The sequence below is a fragment of the Leguminivora glycinivorella genome, chromosome Z, assembly GCF_023078275.1.
Source record: "Leguminivora glycinivorella isolate SPB_JAAS2020 chromosome Z, LegGlyc_1.1, whole genome shotgun sequence".
Taxonomy (NCBI): domain Eukaryota; kingdom Metazoa; phylum Arthropoda; class Insecta; order Lepidoptera; family Tortricidae; genus Leguminivora; species Leguminivora glycinivorella.
Window position 1 is genome coordinate 17,955,238 of NC_062998.1, and position 19,688 is coordinate 17,974,925.

The 19,688-nt window shown below is 34.7% G+C and overlaps 1 protein-coding gene across 5 annotated transcripts in view; it reads left to right on the plus strand.

Moving 5' to 3' along the window:
* Positions 1 to 3,391: 3,391 nt before the first annotated feature.
* Positions 3,392 to 19,688, plus strand: part of LOC125240800 (2-Hydroxyacid oxidase 1) — a 44,504-nt gene continuing 28,207 nt past the window's right edge. For 3 of the 5 annotated variants that reach the window (XM_048148901.1, XM_048148902.1, XM_048148900.1), the window contains exons 1-6: positions 3,392 to 3,453; positions 3,533 to 3,697; positions 4,592 to 4,743; positions 5,935 to 6,055; positions 6,140 to 6,274; positions 11,982 to 12,113. In XM_048148901.1, the coding sequence (XP_048004858.1) occupies positions 3,410 to 3,453; positions 3,533 to 3,697; positions 4,592 to 4,743; positions 5,935 to 6,055; positions 6,140 to 6,274; positions 11,982 to 12,113 (749 nt within the window). In that variant the 5' untranslated portion in view covers positions 3,392 to 3,409. Of the gene's footprint in view, positions 3,454 to 3,522; positions 3,698 to 4,591; positions 4,744 to 5,934; positions 6,056 to 6,139; positions 6,275 to 11,981; positions 12,114 to 19,688 lie in introns of those variants that run through there. The other 2 variants (XM_048148904.1, XM_048148903.1) reach the window with 2 other exon arrangements.

Consider the following 19,688-nt stretch of genomic DNA (forward strand, 5'->3'; position numbering starts at 1 on the left):
AATTAGTACATATGACATTCGTTTTCGGTCTTAATTTTACAATTGTCAAATAATTAAAAAATAAATCTCTGGGTCTAAATAAATAAAATAGTGTAAAACTATTGTCTAATAATGTCTATAGGTCTATACAGGGGGGGAACTGATGACTATGTTTGTATGAAAAACCGGTTCCGGGGCGGTCGTTCCTTTTCGTTTTAATGTCCCGTTGATGTATATATTATTATAATATAAAGAAACTTAATAATTTACACGTTACACAGAGTACATTATCAAACCATACCAGGGTAAAAACCGTTGACCGTAGCTACTCTGAGCTCTGGTCACTTTTTCTAATAAAATACAGACCTGTGCATTACACTCATGAACAAAATGTATGGGATGAAGAAGAGTTAGTTAGTACCTATAGAATTAGTTTTACGTTAGTATTGTCGCTATGAATACTATTGTTACTTGAGAAAAGGCTAGAAAGTGCAATTGGCCTTTGTTCCAAAACGATTTGTAATAGTTTCCTGACTATAATACTGTAAACTAATATAAAATCAAGACGAAGCTTTCGGGCAATAATGGCTAAATATAATTATTTAACATTATTTGCTTAGATAGGTACAGTCAACCAATCCGAATCCTAGGCCACTGTAGAACCCTTTCGTAGTAAAAGTCAAACTTATGACTTCGATAGCGGCCTAGTATTCTAATTGGTTGATTGTACGTAGTACCTATACATAAAAATCAGCCCTGAAAATTTATGTTCAATTTACCGGACAATTGCCACCGAGCCAAGCTAGCAAGGGACAGTCAGATAAATAAATAATACATAAGAGCTACACAATTCTCTACAAAAATATATACTTGTTTAGCTTTTACGTCAATTAGGTAACATGTATGAAAAAAGTTATGCCATCTTTGATTTTCTAACATTTATGTAGCACTGTATGCATACGTAGGTCGTCGGTATAATACTCCTTCGTTTCATACATTTTGTTCCTGTCAATAAAGTAATATCTGGCGAACCTAGGATTTTAGTAGCACAAGATCCTACAATCGCCAGACAACATATTTGCATCATTTATTACAGGCCACCACCGTAACACCTACAGTAAATAAATACATGGAACATTCTTTAAGGGTTTCAGAAGTAATAAAATCATTTACTCTATTCCGGCGCTAATTTGCGCGTTATGACTATGAATTATGACCACAGATTTCGGGAGATAGGTCATGCCGGGCGATTTGTATAGAATACGCCTGTCGCAAGGTCTGCGCAACCCACACAAATTACCAGTAATTGTAAAGATAATGCACGCACACACCTAATCCACACACACTTGTAGCTGGACGCTCCTATTGCGCAATACACGCGCATCATTTCAATGGTTGTGTACATGCGAACGATAAGCGAGCGCGATCGCGCACGCACACAACGATAAATAGCGGGAACGCCTCGCCTCGTTTCCGAGAAAAATGTCTCACTGAGTGAATCGTTTTGTACACCGTTCATTGCGGCGCAAAACACTACACTGTTTACAATATGTTCCTTGTGTAGCCGCAATGTATAATGAACGTTTTAAAGCACAAGCAAACGTAAGGTTACATGGTACAACTCGGAGTATTACGTTGAATTCGTGTTTTATGTGAAATAAAAGGAAATAAATAGTATTTACCTATGAAATGTTATCCTATCGGCTTGGAAATTATTCAGGTCACTGCGATGTTTGCAAGTTATTATTGCACACTTCGGCATTTTTGATAAAACTCGTTTTTCGTCGGTGAACAGCGCGCGTGTACACTCGATGACAGCGGACGGCGAACTGGCGGCGGTGTAGGCCCAATGGGCCTACATCTGCGACCAGGCCGCGCGCGGCTTGTCCTCTCTATAGAATTTTTTCCTCTGAGATTATGACACAGATATGATGGTAAAAGTAATCCTTCAATGACTATAAAATCATTACTTTGTTCAATCTCATACAATAATTATAGATACTAAGTATTGTAAATGACTAGTCGTACAGGAAAGTTTTGCCACTGTCATTGTTCTGCTTTGTTATAAGGTTAATAATTAGTAAGTAATTTAATTTTTATTTAACTTTTCCTCTACTTAGTGATATAACTTTGACATCATATTTGGCTATCAGGGCAAATACTAGGTACTTTAGTGTGTATATAATTAGACCGAATACAACTATGTATAACTCAAAAGTCCACGGTCAGGTGACAGAACCGCACATATTTTTTCTTATTGTGTTATTATTTTTTGTAAGTCAATAATTTATAATACATATGTAATAACAGTTCTAATGTAACTTGAGTCTTGTTAACTGTGTGCCTTATTTAATTAACTATCAGTTGCTTAACTTTTCTCCACCTGATAGCCTGTAAATTATAATATTTGAGCTATCACTTGTCTTTGTTTCTATTAATTTAGCCATGTTTTATTGGTATTAAAACATGTTCGTTGAAATATCAAACAGGTTGACGAAGTATTGCTGCAGTAGTAACTAGTAACACATTGTATTTATCCGTTAACAGCAACATGACTGTTTATGTAATTAATATCTGATTATAAAAGCTGTTCGTTTTAAACCAAAGATCGAAATATTATTACACACTTAGATTAAGGGTAGATTCGATGACCCTTTTTACTAGTTAAAATTGAACTGTTTTGTATTTTTTATAGAAAGTGTGCGTTAACGATGTTTTGTTGAATGGAATAAAATGTGATTGATCTTAGGCTTAGATAGGAGATATAGTACATGTATGTAGAAATCAATGCGAAGTATAGCATTTACAATAAACGATACCTCACTTTTGCGAGTTTCAACTCGTTGTAAATAACTTACATCGTGCAAGTTTGAATAAACCAAAACGAGTTTGAGACTCGTGAGTGGTATCGCATGATAGAAATTAAAACTAGCGACCAAGGGTCCCAACAGTTTGCCGATTTAAGTTATAGAAATGCCGTGCTAGGATTATATGAGCATTGATCAAAGTCACAGTGCTGAGGCAAACTTTACTTGGTATATTATATAAATATTTTAATTTGCTTTATTTTTATATGTACCTTAGGCCGCGAAGCTAGTGTCGTCTGAACAGTGTAAAATGACTTAACTAATAGACTTACTATAAGAACAGTTGAGTTTTATATAACATTTCTATGGCAAATATGTAACGAATAACATTTGAAATTATTAAAGAATGTTTAAAAACAGCATTCTCACAGATATTATAATATTAAAATCAAGAATTAAAATTAATTAAATTTTATTTTACAGTTGTTTTATTCTTGATATATTTAACTTTAATGCATTAGGCACAATACAAACGAGAAGATAATATTTGACTTAGTTTGTTATGTTATGACAATACTATCTTTTAGATAAGAAGCGTCTGTTAATTACGCTTCCAACCAATAATGATCGCTCAAGTACGCGGATCGCGACCTGTAACAGACGTCTGGTATTATCTTGTTTTTTTCATCACAACTATTTATATAATACGATAGTCTAAATTCATCTCTTGCAATAGTTTTATTTAGTTCCAGATTATATTTAAAACACGTTGCAACTATGGAAAAGTACATCAGTGTCAAAGACTTGGAAAATGTCGCTTTGTCCATGTTGTCGAAGTCTACTGGAGATTACTATAAAAGTGGAGCAACTGATGAGCAAAGTCTAGCTGAAAATAGAGATGCTTTTAAGAGGTAAGAAAATAAACGCCATGGATAATAGGGAACTTGACTGTAGTTAAAATAAAATATTTTATACCGTGCACGAAATAAAGCATCAGATAATTATAAGAAAAACATGGACAGAAGTTATTTTTAACTCCAATTTATATTTAATAAGTCAGGTAGAAATAAATACAGTAACTGAGTTGACCGGGACGTCACTCAATTCGATTTCATGTTAATTCCATACTAACAAGTCGTTAAAATTCGTTTTGACAGTTCTTAAAAAGAAGCTGATTTGACTAGGAGGCAAGTAGCCTATTTAAGAACGCATGAGGTCCGATCGATATAGTACCAATACGTATTTGTTTCTTGAATAGATTTTTATAGTTTCACTATAAACCAATAGCTAATATCGTTTCTATCGATGCGTACTAGGAGCCACTTCAATGACCATTATTTCGTCTTTTAGTGCGTACATCCCTACATGTAACGTATAATTTTACAATTGTTTAATTATTATATATTACGGTAGCAGAGCAGCAAACAAACCGGCGACCGGAGTGCGTAGTGACCCTGCCTGCTAAGCCGCAGTTTGCTGGGTTCGAATCCCAGTAAGGACATTTTATTTGTGTGATGAACACAGATATTTGTTCCGTCATGGACGTTTTCTATGTATATACGTATGTATTTATCTATATTAAGCATGTATAGCACCCATAGTACTACAAGCTATGCTTAGTTTGGGGCTAGGTTGGTTTATGTAGGGTGTAGGGTGTCCCCCAATATTTATTTATTTTATTTAAATATCTCCTTTCCCAATAAATTTATTCTATTATAATGGTAACAAAAGGCATGTCAAATGTTGACTGTGCAAATGATTTATTTGTAAACATTCTAATCACATAACTGTTCATTGTTTTGTAGATTGCGAATACGACCTAAGTGTTTAGTTGGCGTTGGGAATTCCTGTTTAAATACAACAGTCCTTGGGCAAAAAGTGTCCATGCCAATAGGAATAGCGCCATCAGCAATGCAGCGGATGGCTCATCCTGATGGAGAATTGGCTAATGTAAGAGGTATGTCAAAATTCTAACAATATTCAGGAATACTATACACGTGGGCCTGAATAACCCGAAAGGCTTTAGCAGTGTATGTAGACTGACCACATTTAGAGACTATAATGTCATTATGATATATGCTTAAATTTAGAGATAATTTCATCTTTCTCTAAAACAGTTTTTCGTCATAACTTGGGCAAAAACGCATTTTTTACTTAAGTTTGCGTTTTAAACTATGTATTTCGAAAAGTACTTTTTGTCTATTAAAGATAATTATAATTTTACGATGCCATAAGTAGTAAAGAATAACATGTGGGAATAGTGTCACTGTGCTAGCCTTCTACGCTTCAGGTATTATTATCTCTCAAAGAATATATTAGGTAGGTACATTTGCACGAGACTAAAGATAATAATGTGTGGTCTAATAATGTGACCTAAAAGGTCCTTATGCAAGTGCATAGTGACCCTTTGCTATGAAAAAGCACGTACTTCTTACTAAATATTGCCAATGCTAAATCGTGGCACATGATGAGCGAAATAGATACTCGAAACGACATTCACATTCCAAGTTTAACACGTCATATTTTTAGGGTTCCGTAGTCAACTAGGAACCCTTATAGTTTCGCCATGTCTGTCTGTCCGTCCGTCCGTCCGTCCGTCCGCGGATAATCTCAGTAACCGTTAGCACTAGAAAGCTGAAATTTGGTACCAATATGTATATCAATCACGCCAACAAAGTGCAAAAATAAAAAATGGAAAAAAATGTTTTATTAGGGTACCCCCCCTAAGTGGGGGCTAATATTTTTTTTCATTCCAACCCCAACATGTGATATATCGTTGGATAGGTATTTCAAAATGAATAAGGGTTTACTAAGATTATTTTTTGATAATATTAATATTTTCGGAAATAATCGCTCCTAAAGGAAAAAAAAGTGCGTGCCCCCCTCTAACTGTTGAAACATATGTTTAAAAAATATGAAAAAAATCACAAAAGTAGAACTTTATAAAGACTTTCTAGGAAAATTGTTTTGAACTTGATAGGTTCAGTAGTTTTTGAGAAAAATACGGAAAACTACGGAACCCTACACTGAGCGTGGCTCGACACGCTCTTGGCCGGTTTTTTTTCTATAAAATGTATGAAAATCCTTTGAAAGAGAACATTATAATTATTTAATAAATTAGATTTTAGAAAGTTATTGTGAATTGCAGCTGCCCAGGCAGAGGGTACAATATATACCTTAAGTACCATCGCAACAAGTTCTATTGAGGAAGTATCGGAGGCGGCTCCAAACGCCATTAAATGGTTTCAACTTTACATTTATAACGATCGGTAAGTTTTAGTGTCTAAATAATGCAACAGTTTACTACACAACACTATGGCAAAACTCTCTACCAATATTATTTCTCATTTCAGAGAAGTTACCAAAAATTTAGTCTTACGTGCCGAGAAAGCAGGATTTAAAGCAATAGCTTTAACAGTGGACACTCCTTTATTTGGAATACGTCGAGCGGACATTCGAAACAATTTCACCTTGCCTTCCCACCTACGGTGAGCTATGTACAAGACGGACTTGGTTAAGCCTCTAACTACTTTCACTAGTCCTGAGTAATAAAATAGTTATTTGTTTTACAAGGGGGCAAAGTAGTTGTTTAACCGCACGTGCCAATATTGATACCTGAGCAAGCGAAAGATTCCAATATTGAACCGCGAGCGTAGCGAGTGGTTCAAAAAGTGGAATCTTGAGCGTTGCGAGGGTATCAAGGCACGAAGGTTAAACAAACTTTGCCACCGAGTGAAACACAAAATTTTTCACCACACCAACACGAACAAAATACTGACTATAAAACATCAAAATAAATCAAATTCATCAATTTATTCAATATTTTTGATTGAAAATCATCATTTATAGGGTAAAATCTAGCAGACATATTAAGACATCGGGTTAAAATTTGCATGAAATTACTTTGCCCCCTTGTGGATAAAATGCAATTTTGCTATCTGTTTTCGAATAGCAAAGAATGCCTTTACCAGTTGGTGTGGTGAAAATATAATTGACGGCCTGCTGTCTGGCCTAGTGCGTACTGCGTAGTGACCCTGCCTGCTAAGCCGCGGTTCTGGGTTCGAATCCTGGTAAGGGCATTTATTTGTGTGGGGAAACACAGATATTTGTTCCTGAGTCATGGATGTTTTTTATGTAGGTATACACGGTGTTTCCGGTATCACTCAAAACCTCAGACACCCCAACTGATTTTCATTTTTTTAAACTCATCTAGAGTATTCATCTTTTAATCTGATCGTTACTTTTTTTTTATTGAATTTTTAATTTTCTGTACAGCTCTACTTGACTTTTAGCTGTACACTCAATAAAATAATTGCTAACTACCATCATAAACCATAAGACTATTTATTTGTGTACGTTACTGCAACGACATAAGGTTTACCAATAGACAGCTAAGATGTCACTGTAAAACACTTTAAAGCTTTGTCACAGTAAACTTCAAATTGGACGGGTAATCGCAGTAAGCAAATAAACTCAATATTCAAAATGACAAGGTTGTAATTAGGTACGAATTCAATTTGTTATGACTTATGATAAACATTAAGATTAAACTGACAAACAACGTCAAACTAGTAGCGGAAAAAATAATCGTCCAAGTAACCGGCCAGTACCCCTAAATACTGAAAAAAGGTAAACAACCTCTAGCAATGCGATATACACAATGTTGTATTACGAGTACAATAGAATGGGCACGTAAAAAATAACTAATAATACTAATTTAAATAAAAATATTACCCCCATCAAGATATAGCTCAATCGATTCTACTCTCGATTCTGAACAAACTGTTTTTAGTGTTAAGTGAAACACGGTGTATACGTATGTATTTATCTATACACGGTGCTCGTGAGCATTGCGAGAGATTTTTTTTATACTACGTCGGTGATAGATTAAGAGCATATTCCTGATCCCATTTTAAGACTAAAATGTCATATACACTTCTAGTTTTCGCCTAGTTTCAGAGTTATGACCAATTGAAAAATAGTTATTTGTTTTAAAAGGGGGCAAAGTAGTTGTTTAACCGCACGTTCCAATATTGATACCTGAGCAAGCGAATATTGAACCGCGAGCGTAGCGAGTGGTTCAAAAAGTTGTAATCTTGAGCGTTGCGAGGGTATCAAGGCACGAAGGTTAAATATACTTTGCCACCGAGTGAAACACAAAATTTTTCACCACACCAACACGAACAAAATACTGACTAAAACATCAAAATAAATCAAATCCATCAATTTATTCAATATTTATGATTCAAAATCATTATTTATAGGTAGAATCTAGCAGCCAGATTAAGACATCAAGTTAAAATTTGTATGAAATTACTTGTTTTCGAATAGCAAAGAAAGCCTTTACTAGTTGGTGTGGTGAAAAAATATTTTCTTATTGTTACTCAGTACAAAAGGCTTTTTTAACGATGTTGATGCCATTATGGAGAATTAGTCTCACTATCCTGTCCAAAAGTATGAAATAAAACCTTACAAAAATGAGGTTTTTAGAAAAAAAAAACGTCAAAATTCATTTTAAGTGCTAGTTTTATGGATAACATTTACTTTTGGCATATAATTAACCAGGCAACTAAAATATTAAACGGGAAGTTAAATTTGGCATACATTCATATAATTTGGCTGTGTATTAATATTGAGGCGACAAAATAAAAATATGAGCCTCAAATATTAAGCATCATATTATTGAAAAAACCGGCCAAGAGCGTGTCGGGCCACGCTCAGTGTAGGGTTCCGTAGTTTTCCGTATTTTTCTCAAAAACTACTGAACCTATCAAGTTCAAAATAATTTTCCTAGAAAGTCTTTATAAAGTTCTACTTTTGTGATTTTTTTCATATTTTTTAAACATATGGTTCAAAAGTTAGAGGGGGGGGACGCACTTTTTTTTCCTTTAGGAGCGATTATTTCCGAAAATATTAATATTATCAAAAAACGATCTTAGTAAACCCTTATTCATTTTTAAATACCTATCCAACAATATATCACACGTTGGGGTTGGAATGAAAAAAAAAATCAGCCCCCACTTTACATGTAGGGGGGGTACCCTAATAAAACATTTTTTTCCATTTTTTATTTTTGCACTTTGTTGGCGTGATTAATATACATATTGGTACCAAATTTCAGCTTTCTAGTGCTAACGGTTACTGAGATTATCCGCGGACGGACGGACGGACGGACGGACGGACGGACGGACGGACAGACAGACATGGCGAAACTATAAGGGTTCCTAGTTGACTACGGAACCCTAAAAAGGCAACAAATTCAAGCGACCAAAATATATTGCTGAGGAACTCTAAACAATACTTTTGTTGACTGGAAGAGTTCCCTTATAGGGATAAGTTCGCCTTTGTACACCATAACTATACTGTATTTCTATGTCCTAACTTGTCTTACGTACAATAAAGTGTTTATATATACATACATACATACATACTTTGGCGACTAAAATAATAATTGGTACCTAAATATTGTAAAGCGTAAGGCCGGCAACAGAGTCTTAATTTTCATAATCTTAAAAAATCATAATCTTATAAAATAAGATTGACTGCCTTGCCACACGTCTGTTGCCGGCCTAAGATTTTTAATATTTGTAGTTAGGTATATGTAGATGTTAGCACCTAAATAATTATACTTAGCTCATCGTTTAAAGTAGTATTTAAATTGTGCGGAGGTAGCTAAAGAAAAAAATTACGGTGACCGCTTTTCAGCATTATCCTGCGAGCGCGCGTTATCCTGCGAGCTAGCTGAGGACTGTTAAGGGTGCCTTTCCACCAGAGATGTGTTATGGATGCTTCTGATATCCACAATCAGCTTAGTCGAACCCGTTCATACTAGCGCTACGCTTTGTGAACAGTGAACATGATTGGTGGATATCAAATACTATCACGTTGCGCATCTCTAGTGGAAAGGTACCCTAAAGGGCCAGCAACGCGCATGTGGAGGCTCTAGATTGGCAGGCGTCATAGGCTACCGTAACTGTTAATCACCAGACGGATCGTACCCGTATTTACCATGGTGTGGGACATATGGAAAAAATTACATTGCTGAAATTTATGTTTTAATTACTTCCTTTCATCAATTTTATGATTTTTATTATTTTTTATTTTACCAAAATAGTGAAAAATATTTATATTTTTGCTAAACATCAACGCTATAAAAAAATTTGCCGCTTAATTCCCCATAAGTTGATACCATAGACGATTTATAAATTTTAGGATTTTTTTTCCATAGTAATTTTTCATACAACTTTTGGCGGTCGAAAAAACGCATTTTGCATAAATATATTTTACTATATTTTTAGTATGTCAAAAAGACACACACAAAGAACTAAAAAAACCAAACTTCGGTTCTGTGGTAATTATTATGACCCCCAAGGCTATATCTCCTCTACTATTTGCTATGGCATAATTATGGCATTCTTAGGTACTTTGTATGACCAAAACAACGATAGCAAAAAGGAAATGAAATACAGTCCCAGAGGCATCGTTAGGTACGACGGCGAAGCGAGGAGGAGTGTTAGGTATCTTACATCCCCAACACATATGACTCGCTATCAAACAGAATTAGAAAGAAGACGGACAACTTTATACCACCTAAATATTATGCAAACAAAAATAGTGTTGTACCTACTCTTCATAGATTATTTTGCTAATCAACATTATGCCAGCATAAAAATCTGCGGGATGATTTAGGCCAAAGTATGATCTAAGTAAGGTTTTGCTTCCAAATGTTATTTCTATGTCAAACAAAATTGAATTTTTCACAGTGATGTGAAGACTGTAAGGTCGGCCTTATATTCGATAGAGTAAACGTCATTAAAAGTTACATTCATTGTATGGACGAAGTTGCCAGCGCCCCCAAACACCTAATTTATTACCCATAAGTTTAATATTTTGTCGACCATTATATTTTATAAGAATCCTTTTTTTTAGGGTTCCGTAGTCAACTAGGAACCCTTATAGTTTCGCCATGTCTGTCTGTCCGTCCGTCCGTCCGTCCGCGGATAATCTCAGTAACCGTTAGCACTAGAAAGCTGAAATTTGGTACCAATATGTATATCAATCACGCCAACAAAGTGCAAAAATAAAAAATGGAAAAAAATGTTTTATTAGGGTACCCCCCCTACATGTAAAGTGGGGGCTGATATTTTTTTTCATTCCAACCCCAACGTGTGATATATTGTTGGATAGGTATTTAAAAATGAATAAGGGTTTAGTATTTAAGATCGTTTTTTGATAATATTAATATTTTCGGAAATAATCGCTCCTAAAGGAAAAAAAAGTGCGTCCCCCCCCCTCTAACTTTTGAACCATATGTTTAAAAAATATGAAAAAAATCACAAAAGTAGAACTTTATAAAGACTTTCTAGGAAAATTATTTTAAACTTGATAGGTTCAGTAGTTTTTGAGAAAAATACGGAAAACTACGGAACCCTACGCTGAGCGTGGCCCGCGTGACACGTGGCTCTTGGCCGGTTTTTTTTTAAACTAAAATGACAGCCTTGGCGATGCGTGCCGATGTATAAATTTCAAATGTACTTTTTATGTTAAATTGCTACATAAATATTTATAAAAGAACTTTGTTTTTTATATTAATAGACAGCCCTTTTCCGATTAAACTGTATCTCTTAAATAGTTTCCAATATAATAATTCAGTTGCCAAATAAATAGTTGCGTTGGAATAAACCGTAGCCGTAACGACATTAAAATGCTACCTAATATTAAAATATTTTGCTGCCCCATTTTAGTCGCCAAACTATTATTTTTAATACCCTTTTTTATTTTTTGAACTGCCGAAATTTGAATATTTAGTCGACCGGTTAAATACGTGCCTCTGCCTTCACTTTTTATGTGAAAATACATTCAAAAACAGTAAAAAAATACAAAAAAAATTTTTTGGCAAAATTTCCTCATCTGTATTGAAAAATAAAAATTTTTCCTTTAGCCTCAGAAATGCGTGGTTAAAATCTCTCGCAATGCTCACGAGCACCGTGTATAAGTATGTATATCGTCGCCTAGCACCCATAGTACAAGCTTTGCTTAGTTTGATTTGGGGCTAGGTTGATTTGTGTAAGGTGTCCCCCAATACATATAATATTCAAATCTTATCAAACGCTATGCTTTGTTTATCAATGTATTCTGCCATAATCACTAATTCGGGACATTCTAATATAATATCATTGATACCTAATATTCCAGATTAGCAAATTTCGACGGGCACTTATCTACTAAAATTCAGAAAGCTGAGGGCGGTGGAAGCGGCCTTAGTAAATATGTAGAAAATTTATTTGACAAGAATTTAAAATGGAATGATATCAAATGGCTTAAAAGGTAACGCATTTATTTGTACACATTTTGTACATATTAAAGTAATTATCAATCAATCAATCAATATCATTTGAAGGCATGTTTACAAAAACAACATAACTACACTAGACATGAATTTACAGGAAACGAAAAAAACTAAATGTCTTCTTATATATTAACTATTGGACATAAACGTTGTATACGTTATTTAAGTAAGTGGCCATTAGTTCCGAAACACACGATTACACATCTCAAAGACAATTATTTTTGGAAAAAATATGAAAAATAAGTTCGTCAGTTATGCTGTTTTTGTAAAATTTTGTTAGTTATGTTCTTTTTGTTAGAAAATAAAACAAGTTTCTATAGAAATTATGTTTTGTATTCTATCATTAATCTTACTAAACTAGTGGATCTACTTTAATCTTCACATCCGCTGCTGTTGTCATCGTTATCTACCTCCAGAGACGACGATTCTTGACACGTATTATACAAAATTGATTAGTAGTATTGATGGCTCGATGGTTTGACCAAAAACTGCAACAATTTTCTCAAGTCGCCTACTTTGTGAAGATTAAGAGGAAGTGAAAACTCATAAGCACGTTTTAAATTGATGTTCTTGGGCATTTTCTTAATTTTTAAAAATTTTAGCAATATTCTTTAGGGTAAGACTATTCAACGATTCTGGGATGAAATGTTATTTCCACTTATTTTTAAGATGTGAAAGAAACTTCTGGATAGGTTACGTACATCAAACGCGATAGTTTTGTTTCCATTTTTTTACAATCGTACACTTATTTGCATATTTTTGGGGACTGAGTGTGGACAATTGGGGTCATTTTTGGACACTATCTTTTGCTCTACGTATAGATCCTGCTTAGACGAATGCTATGATACCAAAAACTCAAATCCGCAAAAAATGTTAGTTATGTTGTTTTTGTAAACATGCCTTCATTTATTGCAAACCATGGTAATACATTAAAGATGTTACAATACGAAGGAGGTCGCTTGACACCCCGGTAGGGTATGGCAATGTTGGTAATTACTCGTATATCTAAATTATTCCTAAATTTGTTATAGCTACACACATTATTATACATTATTACGTTCTAAGTTACTACATACATTATAACATTCTAAGTTTAGAAATTGTATTTAATTTCGTTGTAGATCATCCTGCATGAATTCTTCGATTGTATAGTATGCTTTTTTTAATAACACGGATTTGAGTTTGTTGGTGAAGATATTATTTTTTCATCACACCCGCACTTTAAATGTGCTATTTCACGCAGGTGGAGCGTGAGTTATAGAAAAATCGTTCTCCCAAGGGATAATGAAATTTCTTGTACCGTACTTAACATTTTTACATCTATGTATTTACATATTTTTTACATTGCGAGTGTGATGAAAAACATTGTGTGTAACTCGAGGAGTATGAATATTACTACCTCGAGCCTTTAAATCGCTCCGGCAAGCCGTCGCGATTTAACTTACTCTCGTTAGTAATTTTCAACTTCCTCAAATCAATCAATCAATCAATCAAATAATTTATTTGCCAGAATACAGTTACATTGTGTTGGTGTTACATAATTTTGTGATCAGTGTATTCGGCCCACATACAGGCATGCAAATGTTGATTTAAATATAAACCTAACACATAATTTACCAAAACATTTTTAAATTAATAATCTAACATAATACATTCAATACCAATAAATCAAGTCAATAAAATGAAGTCCGGCAATAATTAACATCAACCAATACTTTATACATTATACATTATACAAAAGTTCCATTACATTCAATAAATTCCTTAACACTATAATAACATTTGTCCAATAACCAGCTCGTCAGTTTACGCTTAAAGAGAGGACCTTGCAGTAGTCTTATCTCTTCGGGAATGTGGTTGTAAATTTCGATGCACATGTTAAAAGCATTTCGTCTATAAATGTACTTTTTCCCAAGCGGTTTGGCTAATCCATTCAATACTCTTACTCTTGTCTTTCTTTCCATGTTCTGAATCCGAGTTTTAAAATAATGCGGATTCGACTTGACAAATACACAGACTTCTCGTATATATAGACATGGCAAGGGTAAAATGTGCAGACTTTTAAATAGTGGGACGCAACAGTCGTCGATATATGCATTGCAGATGGCTCTGACACACTTTTTCTGGACTATAAAGACCTTATCAATATCTACTGCATTGCCCCACAGTATCAGGCCATAAAGTAAAACGGACGATACATACCCGTGATAAGCAGTAAGTGCAGCTTCAAATGAGACAGTACTTCGTAACCTTTTTAGTGCAAACACAAATCTATCAAGGTTTTTACAAACTTGTTCAATATGCTCCTTCCAATTCAAGTGGTTGTCTATAGTTATTCCTAAAAATTTAAAGGTGTCAACTTTCTCGACTTCTTCATTATCATTAATTACACGTATATTAATATCGCTTGAGTTATATGAAGAGAATTGCATATATTTAGTTTTACTTATATTTATTTGTAGTTCATTCTCTTTCATCCAGGAGATAATGTCCATTAAAGAATTATTTATGTCGCGTTCAAAATCAATTTTGTCATTACATTTTATTACTAAAGTTGTATCGTCTGCAAACATTATACTTTTATTCGAAGTGGCTTTCGGCAAATCATTAATATAGAGAACGAATAACAAAGGTCCAAGAATACTACCTTGTGGAATACCTTTACTAACGGTTTTAAAAGATGACCTGTATGATTGCTTTAGTATTGTATGTCTCGTTTCCCTTATTTGGCTGATTTCTGTGCATTGCTTTCTATTTTCCAAATAACTCTTTATCCAGTTAAGTGCTGTTCCCCGCACACCGTATAATTCTAGCTTTAGTAAAAGCCTTGAGTGACTGACAAAGTCAAAAGCTTTTGTCATGTCCATAAAGATGGACATGACGGGGACGCTCTCATTAACACTTTCGCTACCAAGAACCCGACTGTCGGGTACACCGATCGTAGAAGCGTAGCCGATTACATGGGTTTCCCCGTATGTAGCGAAAATGTCGTAGCGCCGCGTAGAGCCCGGTTTCGAAAGTGTTAATACACTCAGTAATAAACTTAACCAAGTCAAAGCAAGCGATAGATGTTGATTTCCCCTTGCGAAAACCAAATTGTTCAGGGCAAAGAATATTATATTTGGTTAAAAAGTCATTTAGTCTACAGTAAAATGCCTTTTCTAGAATTTTTGAAATAATGGGGATTAAGGTAATCGGCCTGTAGTTATTAGATTCTTGCTTGTCTCCTTTTTTGTATAAAGGTTTGACAACACATACTTTTAACTCTTGTGGGAAGCTGCCGTCAATAAAAGAAAGATTTATTACATGAGCAAGAGGAACAGACAGATAGTAGGCACATAATTTAAGCATTTTTGTGTTGATATTATCATAGCCACTTGATTTGCAGTTATTCAATGACCTAATAATCCTATAAATTTCGTTTTCGTCCACTGGTTTTAGGAAAATAGTGCTAGGATTTGCATCAATTAAGACAGATCTACAAGACTGGTTGTTTTTTGGAGATTCAAGTGCTATTTGGGAACCTATGAACTGATCGTTAAAAATATTACATATTTGTAGAGGGTTTGAGTAAATATTATTGTTGTGTCGGATGATATCAATATTGTTATCCATACAGTTGTTATTTACGGTAGACGAAATGACGTTCCAAGTAGCTTTGCACTTATTCTTACTATTCTGTAGGTATTTAGAGTTTTGAATTTTTTGTGCAGTTAATATACATCTTTTCAGTACTTTACAGTATTTATTGTATTTATTTCTGTTGGATTGTTTATTTAATTTATTTCTGATATAGTTAAAGTACAGGGTCCTTTTTCTAACACATGATTTTATTAAACCCTTGGTACGCCAACTCATTCTGTTCATCCTATTATTTATTTTTACTTTTATAGTCGGGAAACATAAATCATAAAATAGACATATAAGATCATAGAATTGCTGGAATGCCTCCTTTGAGTCGTTTGAACTTGTGACCTCAGAAAAGAAAAGAGCCGAAATACATTTATAAAATGTTCGTATATTGTGCAAGCTGTAATCACGCCTATACTCGAACCAAGTAGTGTAGGTCTTTTGCCGTTTAACAGTTCGCAGTGTTATTGACTGAGCAGTTTCATGGTCAGAAAGTCCAAGATGATGAATGTTCACAGATACACTCTTTATATTACTTGCAATTTGATCAATGCAAGAATTATGCCTAGTTGGAAGTTTAACATGAGCATCAAATCCATAATTATTTAGAAGTGCCTACAAATTGCTTGCAGCGTTGTTGGATTTTAAAATATCAACATTCCAATCACCACAAATTATTATCTTTTTATTTTTAAAATTAGTAATTAAGTATTCAAGGAGTATTTCAAGCTTTCGGAGAAAAATACCAACGTTCGTCTTTTTTTGGTCTGGTATTCTATAAATGTTTATAATAATAAGGCCCAGACTAATCAGCTCTATACCACATGACTCGAAGAAATATGTAGTGGGTCCCCTTGTTGCACAATGTACTATTCTGTATGGACTTTATTTCACTAGGTAACTTATTGTATATATTTATAGCACGGTAGTATGGTCCTTTTTTATAAATTTCTAGTATTGGTTCAGGAAGGATAAGATTAGCTTTACGGCGCGCACTTTTATTGAATTCAAACAAGTGTAAATTGTTTTTGACAAACGAGGCTATTTCTAGGAGGGATTGCAGTACCGGTACTGTTTTAAAGAACCGGGATTTTCGGTACCGAAGCAATATGGAACCGGGATTTCCCGGGATTTTCGGTACTTTCGGGACTGGTCAATTTTTTCGCTTTTTCAAATAAAACAACATATTTTTTGGCATTTTACATTTTTTATTATTATATTACCATAACCGAACCGCACCGCCTTCGCTCGGCGTATTATTTTATGTCTTTTTTTATTATAATGACTCGGGATCGGGAGTCAGGAGAACAAGCAAAAAATCGCGAAGAATTCCGCTTAAACCCGGATTCGGATCTGGCAACCATAGGCATCAATGGTTACCGTTGCAATACATTGCTCCGATTAAGCGATCTGCTATTACTGGGAGATGTATAATCGCTTAGTTAAAGAAATAAGACAAATTTATTAAAGAAATGTAATAATTGATTAAAGACCGGTAGTAAAAAAACCTTACAAAATTCCCCAAATATGTAATTTGAAGCAAAGAATGTAAACTAAAGGAAACAAAACATTTGAGATGATGCACTATTTTTTTGCTAGTCAGAGGGAACGTTCTCGAGAAAATTAGTAATTTTCTGGAAATTTCTGTGGAATACCGTAATACTATGTAAACATTTTTTTAAAGTTAAGCATGTTTATAGCAGTTATCCTTAAAAGTTAGACATAAGCCATTGCCGACTTTTTTCTAGGCCTTTTATGTATAAGAGTGACAATTCCACCATAAATTATTTTGTTATAAGTCGATCGGTACGTACGGGCAGGGTTTTCGATTGAAGCTCTTAAGCAGCGTGATTTTTACCGACTTTTAGCACAAATAGTCATGTTTTAATAATCAATTTATAACAACAAAACCTAGTAAACATTCCTCAAGAATCACTCTATTCATACATAGGTGAAAAACGCATAAATAACCGTTTAGTAGTTTTTAAGTCTATCGCAAAATTCGCGAACACAGTTTTATAACATGCAGAAAAATGAGTCAAATGAGAAATGAAATTGAGAGAAAAAATAAATACACAAATAATATAACAAACCTTTACCAAAAATACAAAACTAGACTGCTGAACTGGCTAGTGGGGCTAGCTAGGGTATCGCGGTGGCCACGGCTGCCAGGCTGCCACTGCCACCCGCTATCAAATAGTGATTAAGCGAGTGTTACTGTACCTATGCCTATTTTTTAACTGTTTAAATAATATAAACAGAAATAAATCAATTTTGTAGCAAAAAAAGTCACTAAAAAGTATTTCCCGAAAGTACCGAAAGTACCGGGATTTTTCAAGTTGATTTCCCGGTTCTTTGCTTGGCCAAAAATCCCGGGAATTCCCGGTACTTTCGGTACCGGTATTTCCCGGGAGCAAACCCTAGTTAACTTATGGAAAAGAGGTCTGCAGGGTTCTGTTTGATGCACACCACATATAGCCCGTATACATTTTTTTTGTAGTAGAAATACTTTTTTCATATTACTACAATTGCCCCAAAGTATTAACCCGTAACGTAAATTGGACATTACATGCCCATTAAATGCTAAGAGTGCAGACTTTTGTGAAGAAAGCTGTGAGATCCTCCGCAGGGCAAATATAAACCTGTTCAGTTTATCAATTAGCATTTCCGTGTGGTCTTTCCAGTTAGTATGGCAATCTAAAATAATACCTAGGAAGCGAATTGACGACACACATTCAATCACATTAAAGTTTATTTTTACGTTCGTTGGTTTCCCTTGTGGTGCATAAAATTCCATGAATTTAGTTTTAAGGAGATTAACTTTCAATTTATTATTAACTAACCACATATCCCTCTCTCCTCTACTGTTCGAAATTTAGGTATCACCATGGATCAGACGCTGTCTTGGGCTCCTCATGTTGCTGAAGTGGGTAAAAGTATTTTTGGGTCCCTTCATTCTCTTCGCCGATTGCAGAATTTCCTCCCTTTCCATACCAAATTGACTCTTGCACGATCTATCTTGCTACCCCTTCTTGACTACGGTGACGTTGCATTATTTGATCATGAATTCATGATCTCAACGAAGAACTCCTGGACAAGCTGGAGCGATTACAGAATGTTTGTATCCGATACATATTTGGCCTCCGCAAATACGACCATATTTCTGATTTTTGCTCCCAACTAGGGTGGTTGCCGATCCGCCGACGTAGAGATGTGCGTGTTCTGTCCTTGCTATACAACGTACTTTATAACGCCTGTTCTCCTTCTTACCTTACCGAGAGATTTAAGTATCTGGTTGAGGGCAGTGAACACCGTTTACGTTCAAGTGCTAATCTCACGCTTGCTATTCCTATGAATAATACACGTACGTACGCAAAATCATTCACGGTGCGCGCTGTGAAATTGTGGAATGAGATGCCTCTGTCGCTCAAACGGTCTCAGTCTGTGACATCACTCAAGGTGAATCTGAAGAAACTTTGGCTTTCTGAACAAGTACGATAATGGTTGGGTATTTATATATGTATATTATGTATGTATTGATATATTTATATATTGGTTAGGTACATATTTTGTATTTTATTTATTTCTTAGCAATATTTTGGATTACTTTTGACCTTTATTGTACTCCTGTAAGTTTGTCTATTACCTACTGAAACGATCATCTACTCCAAGGTTAGCTGGAAGAGATCCCTTATAGGATAAGCTCGCCTTTGTATCTCTGTACCTACAAATTGTATATAAACTGTTGTACACAATAAAGTGATTACTACTACTACTACTAAAAAGGTCATGTGCGTCGCTACTATGGCCCCATAACAGCAGACCATAACTAAGCCACGACTGGGCGTATGCGTAATAAGCAGATAGGGCACACTGGGTATGTGTATTTGATTTTAGTAGTAGTAGTAGTAAACACTTTATTG